General features: G+C 52.2%; 7 protein-coding genes across 7 annotated transcripts; 4 read left to right on the forward strand and 3 right to left on the reverse strand.

The window, feature by feature from the left end:
* Positions 1 to 490: 490 nt before the first annotated feature.
* On the reverse strand, positions 491 to 5,043 carry GT037_000082 (dead helicases superfamily protein; the record flags this gene model as incomplete). The annotated part of the gene is made up of 3 exons (XM_038925129.1): positions 491 to 1,008; positions 1,096 to 4,599; positions 4,650 to 5,043. 3 exons carry the CDS (start codon positions 5,041 to 5,043, stop codon positions 491 to 493), a joined length of 4,416 nt encoding a protein of 1,471 aa, XP_038790985.1.
* A 256-nt stretch (positions 5,044 to 5,299) lies between these two features.
* GT037_000083 (uncharacterized protein) lies at positions 5,300 to 6,071 on the forward strand (the record flags this gene model as incomplete). The annotated part of the gene is made up of 4 exons (XM_038925130.1): positions 5,300 to 5,371; positions 5,431 to 5,447; positions 5,500 to 5,705; positions 5,791 to 6,071. 4 exons carry the CDS (start codon positions 5,300 to 5,302, stop codon positions 6,069 to 6,071), a joined length of 576 nt encoding a protein of 191 aa, XP_038790986.1.
* A 151-nt stretch (positions 6,072 to 6,222) lies between these two features.
* On the reverse strand, positions 6,223 to 7,874 carry GT037_000084 (trimethyllysine dioxygenase; the record flags this gene model as incomplete). Its single annotated transcript, XM_038925131.1, has 2 exons — positions 6,223 to 7,740; positions 7,794 to 7,874. 2 exons carry the CDS (start codon positions 7,872 to 7,874, stop codon positions 6,223 to 6,225), a joined length of 1,599 nt encoding a protein of 532 aa, XP_038790987.1.
* A 710-nt stretch (positions 7,875 to 8,584) lies between these two features.
* Positions 8,585 to 8,881, forward strand: GT037_000085 (uncharacterized protein; the record flags this gene model as incomplete). Its single annotated transcript, XM_038925132.1, has 1 exon — positions 8,585 to 8,881. A coding segment is annotated over one exon (297 nt), but the record flags the coding sequence as incomplete, so codon positions are not given.
* Positions 8,882 to 9,742: 861 nt separating this feature from the next.
* GT037_000086 (26s protease regulatory subunit 6a) lies at positions 9,743 to 11,242 on the forward strand (the record flags this gene model as incomplete). The annotated part of the gene is made up of 3 exons (XM_038925133.1): positions 9,743 to 10,053; positions 10,124 to 10,539; positions 10,587 to 11,242. 3 exons carry the CDS (start codon positions 9,743 to 9,745, stop codon positions 11,240 to 11,242), a joined length of 1,383 nt encoding a protein of 460 aa, XP_038790989.1.
* A 1,202-nt stretch (positions 11,243 to 12,444) lies between these two features.
* On the forward strand, positions 12,445 to 15,354 carry GT037_000087 (betaine lipid synthase; the record flags this gene model as incomplete). The annotated part of the gene is made up of 7 exons (XM_038925134.1): positions 12,445 to 12,666; positions 12,717 to 12,866; positions 12,915 to 12,937; positions 12,988 to 13,040; positions 13,088 to 13,542; positions 13,590 to 15,145; positions 15,213 to 15,354. The coding sequence occupies 7 exons, from the start codon at positions 12,445 to 12,447 to the stop codon at positions 15,352 to 15,354; spliced, it is 2,601 nt and encodes an 866-aa protein (XP_038790990.1).
* Positions 15,355 to 15,791: 437 nt separating this feature from the next.
* Positions 15,792 to 16,421, reverse strand: GT037_000088 (rer1 protein; the record flags this gene model as incomplete). Its single annotated transcript, XM_038925135.1, has 2 exons — positions 15,792 to 15,871; positions 15,935 to 16,421. The coding sequence occupies 2 exons, from the start codon at positions 16,419 to 16,421 to the stop codon at positions 15,792 to 15,794; spliced, it is 567 nt and encodes a 188-aa protein (XP_038790991.1).
* Between the last annotated feature and the right edge of the window lie 271 nt (positions 16,422 to 16,692).

Here is a 16,692-nt window from a genome sequence, read left to right on the forward strand (position 1 = left end):
TGCCACTGACTATACCTCTTGTCGAAGGCGCAATTTCCTGGGCGTGCAGATAAGTTTGGTGTTGGACAAGATATTGCGAATCTAACCACGCAATCCACAAAGTTGTTCGCGATTCAAGAACGATGGATGTATCATAACGTACTTTATTTCTTTCTCTGGGTTCAGACATGAGCGCTTCATTTCAACCCTGATCCTCCAACTCCAGATTAAATATAGATACTAAGCCGAGATACTGCACTTCAAGTAGAGGATCGTTACACATCAATGCCATACACCCAAGCAAAACAGGGAATAGAAATGTGCATGCCATATAGGCATCGATGTCATGGTATCTTAATCCTAGCATCCCCCTCCTAGTACTACTACACGAACACACCAAACAGAAGACAAAACTTTGCAGACAACTACATATACAAATTACGCCTTTTGAAATGCAACCCAGCGAGAGCGCAATGTAATCCACCACAACGTCAAGAACCACCACCTACGCTTAAACCACGACTTGGTCATCATCATCGTCGTCCTCAAAGTCCTCGGGTACTTCTTCAGGAACCAGCACATTCTCCGGCCTATCATCATCCTCATCGTCGTCGTCCTCACCCTTGACGCCGCCGTTCACCCCCGCCTCCCCCATAGTAATCTCCCTACTCGGCATCTGCCCGCCATTCGCCTTGATAGCCTCCACCTTTGCCTTTGTCATCTCATACACATACTTGCCCAGATGCTCTACATCTTCCATGACAGCAGCCCCCTGCACCTCTTCTTCTCCTTCACCTTGTTCTGCCGACCGCCTCGTCTCACCAAACATCTCGTCCGTGACCAAGGTGAGTTTATCCGGGCGCTGGAGTAAGACGTCAAACGCCGGTTTGAGTTCGAAAACGCTTTCAAAGACGGAGCGCCGACCGAGGACGTACAGACCGAGTCTTGCACGCGACAAGGCGACGGTGAGGCGTCGGATGTCTCTCAAGTAGCCCATGGCGCGCGTTCGTACAAGTGACAAGATGATATCTGTAAACACACACACGTCGTGTTAGCGTCTGTCCATCTAATGCGTCTCTCTCTCTCTCTCTTCTAGAGTATAGGATAGCGACTTACAATCGTTCTGTTCACCCTGATACTTATCCACGGTACTGACATGCTTCGGTCGCCCGAAAAGCGGGTTGTTCTTGCACTTGTGTCCCAAAACATCGTTGATCAACGACCTCTGACCGGCATACGTGGTGAGAATGCTAATCTTGTGTGCAGGATAACCCAGTAAGCGCATATACATGAACAGCGCAACCGCATACTCGGCCTCACCCAGATTAATCATCCAGTGCGGCGTCGGCTGGTCTTCCCCTTTGCCCTTGTAGTCGCCCACGTCGATGAATTGGAATTCGTGCTTGAACCCGGGATTCGCTGTTTGGAACTCTGGGTTTGAAAGGAGAGAAGGCAGGTTGGAGAGGGCGGGGTATCGCCACTTGTACAGTTCCGCAATAGAGGGACGGGCACGACCTTGCTGGTCGAGCATGATAGTCGGCACACCCAGTCTAACCAGTCTTTGGAACAAACTCTGTTCAAGATTTGCGTACTGTCGGAAAGCGAGGTTCTGTATCACCGGGCTGTTCTGCAAGTGATCACCCACAAGGACAATGCGCTGAAGCGGCAACTCTCTCTCACCGTCCTCCTGCTCCCGCGGGTTTTGCAACGCGAGCGGGATGAAGTTTTCTATCTCGGTAATCTGAGCAGCTTCTTCCATGATGACATTGTCGTAGTGGAAACCCAAATTGGCAATCTCCTGTCGGCGCATCGCGGCGTGGGTTGATGTCATGGCGATGATGCGAGCCTCTTTTATGAGCAGGTAGTTTGCTTTATCGCGTGGGTTTCGCAAAATCTCAAACGGACGGATGTCTTCCAGCTCGGCAAAGACCTTCTCGATGTGGCGGTAACATCCCTGTGCAATCTCAAGAATCTCTTCGCGGTCTGCAGCCTGGGGGAAAAGAGGTTGTGGTGCGTTGGAGAAGTAGTCTTTGAATGGAAACTCGGTGACAATCTGCTCGACGCTCACGTCCTCGGAAGAGACGGCGTCCCAGTATTGCGTCCACGCTGGCTTCACATACACAAGGTTGAAGTAGTCTGCTGTTTCGCATGAGCTGCTATGCGCACCAGGCGCACCAAAATTCTTCGCTAGGCGATCAACTTCAGAGAGGTAGTATTGTCCCCTCTCGAGAAACGATTCCACACGTCCGTGCTTGCTGTAGCTCACATCAGTTTCCAAGTCCTCTTCGCCATGACCCAGCCGCAACAAATGTCTTTCATCAATGTCCAGCGCCACAATTTTCTGGAACAGCTGGTTCAGCGCCTGATTGCTATGCGCAACGAGCAAAGTCCGCTGGTCCGGAAAATTGTGATATATATTGGATATAATCTGGGTCGCAACGTCCGTCTTGCCGGTACCAGGTGGTCCGAGCACGACCGTAAGACCAGGCTGCGTTCCCGAAGTGATGGCTTCAATTTGTTTCGGCGTGAACCTGACCGCATTCGTCTTCGGTGCATCAGCGGGGTAAGGCCCCATGTTCGGTGGTTTGTACGAGGATACATGAAGCGATTCATGCAGAGGTTGTGCTACCTCAACCTGATTGCGACGCCGCTTTTTGGACGCTTTAGGGGGTGCGAGTTTTGGTTCGGATGCAGCAGCGTATTCCACGACGTATGGAGGCCCAAAGGATGTCTGTGCTTCCTCGTGGGGTTCGATGGATTTGCCGGGCATGGACTCGATTAGGTGCTGCCAGTCCAGGAAGGTGTCGCGGAAATCTATCTTGTTCAGTCGATTCGGAAGGCGCTTGTAGGTCGCTGATGCAGGATCACCATATCCTAAAAACACCTCTTGAAGCCAAGATGGTGCCGGGATGTCCGAGAGCGTCAGGCGCCTGATAGACTCCAGGATAGGCAGGAAGTTGTTCTCCCGTCCTTTCCGGCGGACGATGAGGTTGATGTGTTCGTAAACGTTAGGTCTTCCTTCGGCAGCCTGGTCCATGTCGGTCTTGTATTGCTTGGCGTCGATGTTGACGAGGAGTCGTCGTTGGCGTACACGAGGTCCAAAACCATTGTCGCGGGCTGATTCGCGTAGAGGCCGTCCTTTGTCATCCAGAACGTGAACCACCTGGGCGCATCTCATCCGGTGCAGGCCGAGCTGCTCCCCAGTAGTGACGTCCTCGCGGTGACCGTTGCGCATGGGTACGTCATCTTTACCCTCGACAGCAAGCAGGAAGACGACATCATCTGGCCTGAGCTGTTCCCAGTCCCTTCGTACTGGGTATTGAAGGCGGCTAACATCCAGTATAATCTCAGCACGAACGTATGCGGGGTGCTCCTCGCCGACCTTGGACGGTGCAACATCGACGATGGCGGGCTTCATTATGGGCAGTGACATCTTGGACACACCGCCAAACTTGGTGTTGACGCCTCTGCCCTTGGGCTTTACGCGTTTGACTACGTCCTCCATGTCCTTTCGGATACCATAGAATGATTCCGCGCGGTACAGGATGAAGGATCGCCACAAAAAGTCGCCCATGGTCAGGTACTGGAGGTTCAGCTTAGGTATAGCGAGCGGTCTAGATCCGTCGTAAGACTCGTTTCGCAGGAATGTGGTTTCGTAGAGAACCTTCTCAGTTGGCAATACTGGCATGTCGCGAACGTTGTCCTTGAAGGTAGGGCGCTGCTCGACAAGCGCAATCAGGGTCTCCATGTGGAAAGCTCGATCCCGCACCAGGTAAGTGGTAGTGGAGTATTCTGTCCGTAGGCCCATGAGAGAGCAAAGCTCGACGAGCTCACTATCGCTCAGTGTGCGCAGATGGCCGTCCAGCTCCTCCCGATTCCCAATGCTACTGTAGTTTGCCAGGGCCATTAGCTGAAGCTTCTCCTGGAAGGCAGCATAACCCGTCCGTTGCAACTTTGCCAGAGTATCGTAATGCTGTTGGTCGTACTCTAGCTTGGACAGTTGCCTCCCTGTTTGGTCCTCGATGGGGAAGTTGGTAAAGTGGCACAGCAAGTCGAACAGGTCCCGGAAAAGGCCATTGTCCTCGTCTGTGTACATGGGCGACAATCGAATAGCTGGCAGCATATTCAAGTCGTGAAGCAGCGTATTGACATATCTCCTTGTTGGTAGCTGGCTCTGCAGGTCTACCAGAAGCTCCATGAAGCGCTCGCAGTAGGTCATGTTATCCCTAGCCTCGTCCCTGCTGGTGGTGTTGTACAGCCGGTCGATGAAGTCGAGCAAAAGTGTATATATCCATGACCGCTCGAATCGGAGCCTGGCCTGTAGCGCTTCATCGCCAGCATCGAACCGCTTGGACGCAGCTCTCCATGCCTTGCGCAACATGCTGTGTTCCTCGAAATACTGTTCGCGCACGGCGTCGGAGTGGAGGTTTTGCCATATCGATATGCCAACGAGAGGGGCGCACTCTTTTCGCACAAGACCGCTGTCCAACGACTGGAAGGCGCCGATGACAAAGGATATGAGCTGTGTCCGGATCTTGCTTGGCTGCGACGGGTCTACGGTCATGGACAGTATGCGGCGGAAAAAGGAGGAGAACTCGGCGGGCTTGCTAGCAAAGTGGTCTGCGGCCATTAGCATGTGTTGTCGATAACCAGGAATCGCATGCACTCACCCCAGCACGTCAGACTCTCCCTCCTCTTGACATTGACCATGAGCGCCACCAGCAGGACATGAAAGTTGGACGCTTCATCAGTAAAGCCAGGCCACAGATATCTCTCCAGAAGCTGCAGGTTCTCCAGAATCAAGAGCGACGAATATGCAAAGTCGACATTCTCCAGCTCGTCCCACAGCTCTTTCTTGACCACTTCGGGTCGCACTTTGGGTGTCTTCTTGGCGGACAGCCAGTTCTTCCTCGCCACCTGCGCGAAATGGTTCTCCCCGTGCAAGTCGGCGACAGTAGGGCGGGCGTGTACGCTTGACGAATCGGCGGGCGCATCGGACGCGCCGTTGGCCATGGTCAAGCCGGTTGGCTTGACGTCCTCCATATCGTCAACTTTCATAGCCATGTTCGCGGTCGGGATGGTTGTAGTGCGCACGTAAAGGAGCCGGCGCGCATTGTTGTCGCAAAAGACAAGTTCCGAGAATGGGTGTTGCGGGTGTGACGCGCCAAGGAAATAAAAGTAGTTGCAATGGCGTCGCGCCGAAGCTCAGAGCCACACTAGGGCCAAAGCCCGCATGGCGGCACTTGCCGCCCGCCTGGCGGAACCTCACCTCGCGAACACAAGATACTCGGCAGTAGAGACGACCAAAGTCAACACCAACATGTCTTCGCAGGACGCCGCTGTCAGGCACCAGGCTGTTGTGCCGGACAAGATCCCCACGGGAGAGTATCCTGTGAGTCAATTGCGCGCCCATGCCCTCTGCAATGGACGGCAGTAGCTAACCCATGGCAGCTCATCGACAATGACCCGTACGCCCCCTCTACCATATCCAACGCACGCGCATACTGACCCTAAATGAAGACACTTCAAACGAGTCATGCGGTACACCCGCCCTTCGGACTGGGCTTACGGTGCCGCGCTCGGAGCCCTGAGTCCTGGACTGATGCTTTACTGGGAGAGGGTCTCACCCTCCATGGTCGGCAAGGGCGGTTTCGCTCCCATCATGCGATTGAGCGGTGCCGTCGGTGTTACCGGCGCCTTTCTTTTCGCCTACTCGAGGTCATGCAGTACGTCCACCACTTCCCACCCAGTTCAAACCACACGGGCCCTTTCCATACTGTGCGCAGAATCGGATACTAACACGTACATTAGTGCGTTTCTACGGCGCCCGCGAGAACCGCCGCGAAGTCGAAATGGACATGCGAGAAATGGTCGACAAAGTCAAGAAAGGCGAGCCTCTGTACGGAACTACTGAGATGACCGAGTACATGCAGGGCGTTGCGCACAGGAACTCGCGTTACGCCGCTACATTTGCTCATGTCCTCACGTGGCCAAACTTTGTCAACCACCCTTACCACGGTGTGGACACGGCCAAGTACTATCGCCAAGCCGAGTTGGAGCTGGAACAGGAGAGGGCTGCGAGGGGTTCGTAGGGGAATGGTCAACTTGGTATCCAGAGTGTATATAAGTTCTGATGAACCAGACATCACGTTTTTGCACACCACTACCAGCTCCTGAAAACATGTCCTGTGTACAGTATTTCTACCTTGTCAAGTTTTTTTTCTTCTTCTTCATTTTTCACATCTAGTTCACAGCCAACCCCTTCAACACGTCTTCGCTGCCAAACTCTAGCATCTTAAACTTGCTTATCCAATCGTCCCTGTTGACATACCCTCCACAAATCCTCCGCTTCCCTGTAAAGCTACTCCGCCCATGCAACACCCTCCAGTTATCAAAGATAAGTACCCTCCCTGGGACAAGCTGTTCCCAATACTCATTCTCCTTCTTCTTGAGTATGGCGTCGAATTTTCGGGCTGCATCGTACCACGTCTCGACTTCTTCGATGGGAAGCTCAATGGAGGCTCTGTCAGAAGAATTCCACCGGACGCGGAGGAGATCACCGGTGGCGGAGTCGTGTTCTAGGACGGGGAAACCGCGGTAGGGCTGTATACTTATACCCTCGTTTCCACTTGCGTGTGCATGAACATTCACCGTGGACAAGATCTCGTATGCTTTCCGGTCTGTTCGTCTCAGCTCCTCTGCGGCTTTGAATCCGTCGACGAGCAAGCTCGCGCCGCCTTCGCCGTCGGTGTGCGAGAGCAGATGGAAGGCTTGCAGACCCGCGGGGTCGGAGAAGTAGGTCGTGTCTGTGTGAGCTTCGAGGGCGATGTTGGTGTATGCTGTGTCGTTTGATGCTAGATCCGCAGTAAAGTCGTAGAAGCCCCCATAATGCGTTTCACGAATGAAAGAAATCCTCTCCAGTAACATCTTTGTGAACAAAGGATTTTCAGAAGGTGTTCCGTCGACGTAGCAAAATCCATGTGTACGGATCTTCCTCAGAAGTTTTTGGGGATCGTCGCGGCTCATCACGTGGTGGTATGCCTGTGTTGGGGGGTTGGAGGCGATTCTTGAATCCCATAGGTTGAGTTCGACAAGCCCTTGGCGCTGAATAGCTTTGAAGTCCTCAGTAGTGGTGGTTTGAGCCAGGAAAGAGCGCAGGTATCTGCTCTCGTGGCCGTCACTCCACTCAATCTTGAATGTGGGATCTTCTCCTTCACCCTCGATCCAGTGTGATTTGATCGAGATATCCTTGGGTATAGAGAACGTGTCAAGCAGTCGCTGCTTGGTAGTGTCGTGCATGCAACTTCCGCATTGGCAATTATCCCGCAACCAGATATTCGGTATTGGTCGCGAGTCGACATAGAGCTTGTCCTCACGGAACTCTGTCCGAGGGATGTTCACATGCCCTCCTGGAGACGTGTTGAGACTTTCTCGCACTCTATACGGGCCTCCCAAGATTCTTTTGAGAAAGCGTTGGTGACCGTAAATCTTCTTGAGCTCATAGGTCAGCAGTTTAGTGAATGTACTCAATTCTTTGGCTTTATTCATGTTCTCTACACCAAGGCGTTCGTCGAGACGTGGTGTGGAGGGCGCGAGCCCTTCGACCTTCTCTTGCTGGGGAGTTTGGGTTTCCGCAACATCTTGGGTGCTCTGCTTTTGGGCTGTGGAACTGGCAGGTGCGGTTTGTGCGTCAACTTGAGTGTTTTGCTCTTTCCTTACAGTCGCGCCAGTACTGGATGACGAATTCAGACGGATTGAAGTCTAGTCATTTGATTAATGTTGTGGGACGCCTTCGAACACGTGCTGAAACCGACCTTCTTGTATAATGGATGAAGCGCAGTACGTCGGACGACATTCGGAACATGAGCGCACCGGAGTGCTCTTGCCGAGAACATGACATTCAGTTCTTGGGAATTAACAAGGCGAGATGAGACTTGTGATGCACAAGAATTGCGGTAGGGTGCAGCAGTACTAAGTGCAAGTAGAGTGTGAAGACTTGTGTGTACTGACGAAGAAGCTCGGAGGTCGGGCGGTTGCGAAGTAGCATTAGCACGGGTATGCTCTTCAACCACCTAATGTGACCTCGGCCATATCTTGGAGCTACAAGTCGAATACGAAGAATCTCGTTCAGCCACATTGTTGAAGCTATGCTGGATTTGTGCTAGTCCCAATGTCCTCGCACCTCATACAAGAGGAAAACCGAATAGGTGGAGATAATCAATTCTACCTTACAGCTTACACTAGCTTCTAACAAGAGATGTCATAAAGATCAATAGCATTGTAGACTTCCAGACTCTATATATATATCTATACAGCTCTAATACAATTCGTTATAGTAGTAAGAAGTACTCTGCTTTGGTAAGAGGCAAAAAGAGACAAGATTCAATATAGCAACGATCAAAAAAATCACAACGATCATCCAACATCACCTCGTACAATAGATCATAAAGTTTCCGAGCCGTAGCACCGAAACCATGCTGTGACCTAACATATCTCCTACGGAATAGGGCAAGGACGTGCGGAAGTACGTGCTGGCAAACGCGACCGAACACGATTTGCTTGGAGCCGCCATATCAGATGAGACTCAAACCAAAGCTCTTGCAGAACAGTGTTCCCTGTCGAATTGGCGAAGTCTACGTCAGTCGTCAAGGCAGTCTTGTGGGGAACGCGATTTACTTTTGCCAGGCGCAGCCGCAGTCAATCCCAAGGAACGGAGGCACCAGACGAGCGACTAGGTGCTCTCGATAGTGACGAAGATGTCGCCGTAACTCACTGCAAAAAGCGTAAGAGTCGATCCACTAGCAGTGTCGCAGTCGATGACGATGGCGATAATGACATAGATCACCAAGCCCCAAACAATAAGCGCAATCGCAAGTCGGTCCATGATCAAAGGATAGCATAAAAAAGCAAAAAAGAAAGCAACGACACCTGTGGGACTCGAACCCACAATCTTTGCCACCGGAAAGCAACGCCTTACCATTAGGCCAAGGTGCCCGAGGGAAATGGATGAAATTTTGGAAATCTAAATCAAAAATATCCTTACAAAATATGTAGTATGGTTAGTCGCTTCGGCTTGTCTTACCCACCCACCTGATGACAACATACCCATACAAGGAATAAACTCGTCTTGCACAGAATTTGCAAGTTCTACCTTACAGCCTGTATCACTTTCTAACAAGGAAACTTATAGATAAAGGTATAGTTGTAATCTTCAAGGTTTCCTATGTACATTCTTATTGTTTTTACTATGCTCTACTGTAGTAGGTAGAAGTATTGCCGTGCAAAGAGACGTTTAATTCTTGTCTGTGACGCAGTATACAGATGAGGGTGACAGGAGTCATTTGTAGTGATGCACAGGAATTCGGAGGTAGTTAGTATTGTTTCTTCTTCGAAATGCACCAGCGACTACCTCTTGAATGGATACTTGCACGCGCACACTGTCGAACCCTAATCTCATGCGTGTATCACAGACCTGATACAGCTCATCAATCAATCTCCCTTGTAGGCGAACGCGACATCTGTAATACACTGTTGTTGCTGCAACGTGTTTCGCGACGGATCGGCGTGACAGATGCCAAGACAATCGGAGCTAAGGTGCTCACCGTGCGTACCTTCGTAATCCAGAGCTGCCTCTACAGCTCCACATCACCGCCGCACAACAACAACTTCACTATCGGCGTCACTCTCCACAATCACTCTTGCACTCGCTCATCCATCTCCTCTCACTGCACCCGCGTAAAGTCACCCAGATAAGACCGCCACCATGTCTACACTCGAAGATCTCGACGACATCGAGCGTCACGAGAAGGAAGAGAAGAAGGACGATGATAAGAAAGACGGAGACAAACAAGGAAAGAAGGCCGATGGCGATGCAGAGATGGAGGACGCGGAGCCAGAGGAGGAGCAGCTCGACGAGGAAATCCTCAACTCAAGCACACGAGACATCGTTGCACGAAGGCGGTTACTGGAGAATGACATGCGCATCATGAAGAGCGAGTACCAACGACTCACACACGAAAAGGCCTCAATGAACGAGAAGATCAAGGACAACCTAGAGAAGATCGAGAACAATAGGTATGACATCTATGTGACCGCTGTCGGCCCCGCGTGGCGGTGTTTCGAACAACAGACTTACATCTCACAGGCAACTACCCTATCTCGTTGGAAACGTCGTCGAGATTCTTGATCTGGACGTCACCGAAGAAGCCGCTGAGGAGGGAGCAAACATCGATTTAGACGCCACCCGCGTCGGCAAGTCGGCCGTTATCAAGACCTCTACGCGACAGACCATCTTCTTGCCCCTCATCGGACTAGTCGATCACGAGAAGCTCAAGCCCGGTGACCTCATTGGTGTGAACAAGGACTCATACCTCGTTCTCGATACATTACCCGCAGAGTACGACAGTCGGGTGAAGGCTATGGAAGTTGACGAGAAGCCGACTGAGAAGTACACTGATGTCGGAGGTCTGGACAAGCAGATTGAGGAGCTTGTCGAGGCTGTAGTCTGGCCTATGAAGGAGGCTGAGCGATTCAAGAAGATTGGCATCAAGGCGCCAAAGGGTGAGTAGCTCCTACGCTCATTCCGCGACTACAACTAACCATTACAGGTGCACTGATGTACGGCCCTCCTGGTACCGGAAAGACTCTTCTCGCCCGAGCCTGCGCTGCGCAAACCGACGCCACGTTCCTCAAGCTCGCCGGTCCACAACTCGTACAGATGTTTATCGGTGACGGTGCAAAGTTGGTCCGTGACTGCTTCGCTCTGGCGAAAGAAAAGGCCCCCTCAATCATCTTCATCGACGAGTTGGATGCCGTCGGTACAAAGCGATTCGATTCCGAGAAGTCCGGAGACAGGGAAGTTCAGCGAACCATGTTGGAGTTGCTGAACCAGTTGGATGGTTTCGCCTCAGACGACCGTGTTAAGGTCCTTGCTGCGACGAACCGAGTCGACGTCTTGGATCCTGCTCTGCTACGGTCTGGACGTCTGGACAGGAAGATCGAATTCCCGCTACCCAACGAGGAGGCTCGCGCACAGATCATGCGCATCCACTCGCGGAAGATGACGGTTGACGACGCTGTCAACTGGCAAGAGTTGGCGCGTAGTACCGACGAGTTCGGCGGTGCGCAGCTGAAGGCTGTGTGTGTCGAGGCTGGTATGATCGCTCTCCGGACTGGTCACCAGAAGATTAGTCACGAGCATTACGTTGATGCTATTGCTGAGGTGCAGGCTAAGAAGAAGGACACGGTCAACTTCTACGCTTAAAGTGTGGTTGGATGGTGGTGGCTTGCACTCGAATGCCAGGCTTGTAATAATACTTAGACCTTCAGCATAGTACCATAGCGGGAATAACGATTACGAATAACAAGGTTGGGTCGCAGTCATCTAGCGTGACTTTCGGGTTGGATGCCTCGTGAACAGCACACTTCATGAAGAACGAGGGCCGCACACAGTACGCTTACTTCTATCATGATACTCACGATGACTCAATCAGTTTCCAACACGACAGTCACCCGAAAAGAATGTGACAGAATGAAGGCTGACATTTGCAGGACCTGGGTGGATGACAATCACCGCGTGCTGGAGCATCACGCCGGCACTACGCCTCAACGACATCTGCTTCTTGCTTATGATTATCATTTCAGACATTCGCGAAGCCCAACTCGAGACGAATATCTTCCTGATCTCAAACCCCAACGGTGATTGATAGCCTGAGCTTCAGATCTTAGCTAATGCGATTGCACAAGGCTCGCAGATGCCGACATCCTCCGGATCGTCGCCTCGCGCACCAGATAATCCAAAGTGACTTGCATGGAGGCAACAAGGCCGAGCCATGTCGTGGAGTCGCGCTATGCCCACACGTTCTCGAAGCGCAACCCCGTCCCTGCATTCCCGTCAGTGGATTTGGCACGCCCTCCCTCGCCACTCCTCATTGGCTCCCGTCCCAAGCACCCAACCTCAACCATCCTTACAATGCTACCTCAACACCAGGCACCTCACACCCACGCGCAACGACACCTTTCTTTGATAGGCCGACCGTTGTCTCCGTCCCTTTGAGATCTGGAGAAACTCTCGGTTCTACCAGACCCTGCATAGCCGCCTCTAGCGGGGTTGTCTACGAGAGGCAGTCCCGTAACATTATGGTAGAGTGTTGGTGAATCTGCGAGCAGGTTGCCAGGCGCCGATTCGAGATCATCAGAACATGTGGCGAGCTCCATTGGCTGATAGCTGTCTGAGACATGAAGACGATGCCTCGCCTAGTGGGGTGACAGGTCTACCATCATATGGACATGCAGTATGACGAACCGAAGTCGGAATGATGCCCATGTCTCTCGGAATGCGTTCTCATATAACCCCTCCATTGTGGTTGTGGGGTTTCTTTTTGTTTTGTTGTGTTTACCTCTTTCCCTTCGTCTCTTGTCTGATCATTGCTTCGAGCTGTCTTGTCTTGTTGTAAAGTCGCAGCTATGCTGGGCCTTTCAACCTTTGTTCCGCGTGACCCGTTTCACCAACTTACGGTTACTCTGTGTGTCGTCGGCGTGTTTCTTGCCGTCGTCTTTGCTCTTGCGTTCAGGCCAAGGAGTAAAGAGCAGGCGCCGAGCACGTTTGAAGCATACCTCAAGTTCATCTATGGTTGCTTCTTGAAGCCGCACACTGGCGACGGATCTGGGAGCCAGCAGGATGCCTTGGTGAGATTGACGGAAGAGGGAATTTTGGATTTGTCTAACCGAATGAATAGGAAAGTTTCTACAAAGCTCAGGCTGATGTCTACGATGCCACGCGTCTTAAGCTTCTTCGGGGTCGTGAGGATATGTTGGGGCTGGTCGCTGCGCAACTGAAGCACCGTACAGAAGCGAACTTAATCTCCCAGCGCCCTGTCTGGGTTGATGTATGTAGCAATAATGATTCGGGTTGGTTGATTTGCTGACAAGAGTAGATTGGTGGAGGAACTGGTCACAAGTAATTGCACAGTCATCAAGCTTGAGATTCGCTACCTAACAAAAGTATAGTGTTGAACAGATGAATGCTTTCGTACCAGTGGCAAGCTTCTTCCGCGCAGTGTGTGAGTCAGGCTGAAATCAAAAAGTAGAGCATTACTGATGATCGCAGATGTCGTTGACCTCTCTCCTTCACTGTGTGAGATGGCCAGGAAACGATTTGCCCGCCTCGGCTGGACAAACGTCAAGGTCATCTGCCAGGATGCGCGTGCATTTCGCCTTCATGAACACGAACCGCAAGCCTACGAGCGCAAGGAAATGATCTCTCAAGGTCAAACTGTTCGCGACCTCGACGAGAACGCAGATGCCGGTGGTGCTGAACTCGTCACCATGAGCTATGCCTTGAGCATGATACCCGAGTTCTACCCCGTCATCGACTCGATTGACAGCTTGATGAGTCCAAATGGTGTTATCGGCGTTGTCGACTTCTACGTACAGAACCAGGTCGACTTCATGGGTAGGAACTACATGGGCGGTGCTATCGACCGTCACTGCATGTGGATCTCACGTGTATTCTGGCGGACATGGTTTGAGATTGACCGTGTAAATCTTGAGCCTGCGCGACGAGTATGTCGATTCTCAGCGATATAAGAATAAATTCTGACAGTTCGTAGGATTATCTTGAGTACCGGTTTGGCACGGTCCTCAGTATCAATGCTCGCAACAACTTCTTCGGCACTGGCATCAAGCTCCCTTACTTCATCTGGCTCGGCTGCTCGAAAGAACACGGCGCGTCTACACAGAAGCTTGCTGAAATCGACGCGGCCGCTACCGAATCGCCCTACCTCACGGCTCTTGACCTGCAAACAGGAGCTACACAGACGGACGTCGAAGTACATTCAAAAGCCTACGAATCCGCAGTCGTGAACCTCCAATCCAGTCTACCTCTCCCAGCAACATGGTACCAGAATCACCACTGGCGCATCCATTACGATTCCGCCCTTCCCAAGCATACCCGTTTCAACAACTCCTACATCTACGCCTTCACTTGGGAGGACGACGTAGCAGATATGCGCCTTCTCAAACCAACTTCCAACGATGTCGTTCTTGCTATTGGCTCAGCCGGCGACAACATCCTAGCCTTCTGTCTAGAAAACTGCCGGCGTGTCCACGCCGTCGACCTCAATCCCAGCCAAAACCACCTTCTCGAGCTCAAAGTGGCCGCCTTCACAGCCCTTCCTTACCAAGACGTCTGGAAACTCTTTGGCGAAGGCAAGCACCCCGACTTCCACAATCTCTTGATCCAGAAACTCAGCCCTCACCTCTCGTCCGAAGCTTTCCAGTTCTGGCTGCACAATGGCCCGTCCGTCTTCTCCGCCTCGTCGTCAAAGGGTCTCTACTACTCTGGTGGTTCGGGCAACGCCATCACAATGTCAGCCTGGCTCTTCCACATCCTAGGCATGACATCCGACGTCCGCAAACTCTGCACCGCACAAACTCTAAACGAACAACGAGAAATCTGGCAACGCTCCATCAAAACCGTTCTCCACTCCAAGATCCTCACCTGGGCCATACTCGGAAACGAAAAGTGGCTTTGGAAAGCCCTCGGCGTCCCGCCCGCCCAACGAGCCGTCATCGAAGCAGATTTCAAAAAGACGGACGACTTCGACGTGCCATCATCGCCGTCACAACAACACGCGAAAAAGGATTCGGCGGCCGACTACATGGCCTTCCACGAAGAACCCTCCGACGACGCCCTGAAAAGCAGCAGCGGAAATGCAATCTACGAATACGTCCTCAACACCTTCGAGCCCGTAATCAACACGACGCTCCTCTCCACATCAAACCACTACTACCTCCTCACCCTCCTCGGCCACTACACGCCCACCTCGCACCCCACCTACCTGTCCCCTAAATCCCACGTCAAGCTCAGTAAACCAGCCGCGTTCAACGGCTTGCGCATCCACACGGACGAAATCTCAGAGGTGATTAGTAGAATGAGACCGGCGACGTTGACCATTGTCGTCGTCATGGATAGTATGGATTGGTTCCCGCCGCAGGGGAACCAGGCGGTCAAGCAGATTAGAGCACTGAATCGCGCGTTAAAGGTCAAGGGGCGGGTGATGCTGAGGAGTGCGGGGTTGGAGCCGTGGTATATCAAGGTGTTTACTGAGAACGGGTTTGGGGCCAAGAGGGTGGCGGTTAGGGTGCCGGGTAGTTGTATTGATCGGTAAGTTTGATTCCCTGCTGGTGGCGGAAAGAGATTGGGATGGGATGGTTTGCTAACGTTCCGATAGTGTGAATATGTATGCGTCGACGTGGATATGCACAAAGGAGGCGGGGATTGGACATGAGGATGTCAAAGCGGGGTCGCCGCGGCTGAGGAAAACGAGTTTGGCTGAGTTGAAATTGGAGGCTCCTGCTCTGCGTATGGAGTAGGCTGGGTTTCCTGCATCTCTCGGTCTCTTGTTTGTGGCCTTGTCTCATAGCATGGGTGGGCCATTTGTCGTTTCTTTTCTTTGCACATCAGAGCTGTACTCCCCCCACATTAGTCTATATCGTTACCAGATACCTAGAATTCATATCTTTGCGTGCATGTTCAACTGTGCACGCGTGCATAATGGTGTTTGTCTTTTCTCAATATTAAAGATATAGCATCTTGGCATGCTTCCTGCTACGTGTACACATCAGCCGTTATCGTGCCAGCACCCTCTCCTTATAGCATAGCAACCCCGAGTTGCGGACATGAGAGCCCGAAGTCTATTGCCGACCTAAAGAAAAAAAGCGCCCATGTCTTGAATAATAGCCTTCCCTCCCAATATAGAGGACCATGATCCGACGAAGTGAAAGTAGACGGTCGGTCGAAGTCGAGCGACTTAGTTGGCAGAGTACCGTGTCTTTCCGACGGTAAAAGGGACGTAGCGGTACTTGATCATATGCTGAATCTGTCGTCGCACTAGAACGCTGTTAGCCTCGCCCAATACTCATGTGAATGAATGCATTCGGATTCCCCACTTACTCGTCAACCCAAAAAGAATCAACCAGTACACCACCAGCACCGGCCAGAAAACCGGCAGATTGAATATCTCGAACCAGCTGCAGAAGAATCCAATGGCAATGGCCTTTGTGGTTGAGTACCAAAACTTGAATTCGGGCAACCTCCTCACAAAAGGCCTAAACTCCTGATCCTCCTTGGTAGGCAGTCCACTTGCACCTGCGGTGCCGTCTTCCATGCCCTCATCCTGCTCGAGCGCGGGGTCGAACTTGGGGGACAGGAAGGCGAGGAAGAGGTTGAGGAGGTAGATGCCCAGTGAGTAGGCAACAATGTACCAGCCCTGTGCGAAGAAGATGCGCAGGCCGAAGAGGAAGAAGAGGAAGCCTGTGCCGCCCCATCTGTAGGGAGTGTAGGGCGTTGACTTGTCGAGGTAGGTCTGGAAGATGCGGCCGTATTTTGTGGTTTGCGCCGTGACGGCGCTGAAAGGGGTGTCTGGTTCGGGGGAGTCCATGGCTGCTGTCGCTGTCTCGCTTGGAGGTGTGGGGTGGTAAGATGGAGATGGCGACGGCGAGGAGTCGAGTATGTGCGCGCGGGGCGATGCGGGTGAGTGAAGAGGCGACGTTCTTGTTGAGGGTATCGTGTCAAAAAGTTCAACGGCGAACATCAATACGTCGCAAGGCTGGGGCTTAGATCGCCGCCCCCGGCGCTTGGACCAACGTAGCTTACCCTAGCGCAAGGTGGGATGACGGGCATCTTTTGGCAGGCGTTGCGCGACTTTGCCG

The sequence above is a fragment of the Alternaria burnsii genome, assembly GCF_013036055.1.
Source record: "Alternaria burnsii strain CBS107.38 chromosome Unknown 705, whole genome shotgun sequence".
NCBI lineage: Eukaryota > Fungi > Ascomycota > Dothideomycetes > Pleosporales > Pleosporaceae > Alternaria > Alternaria burnsii.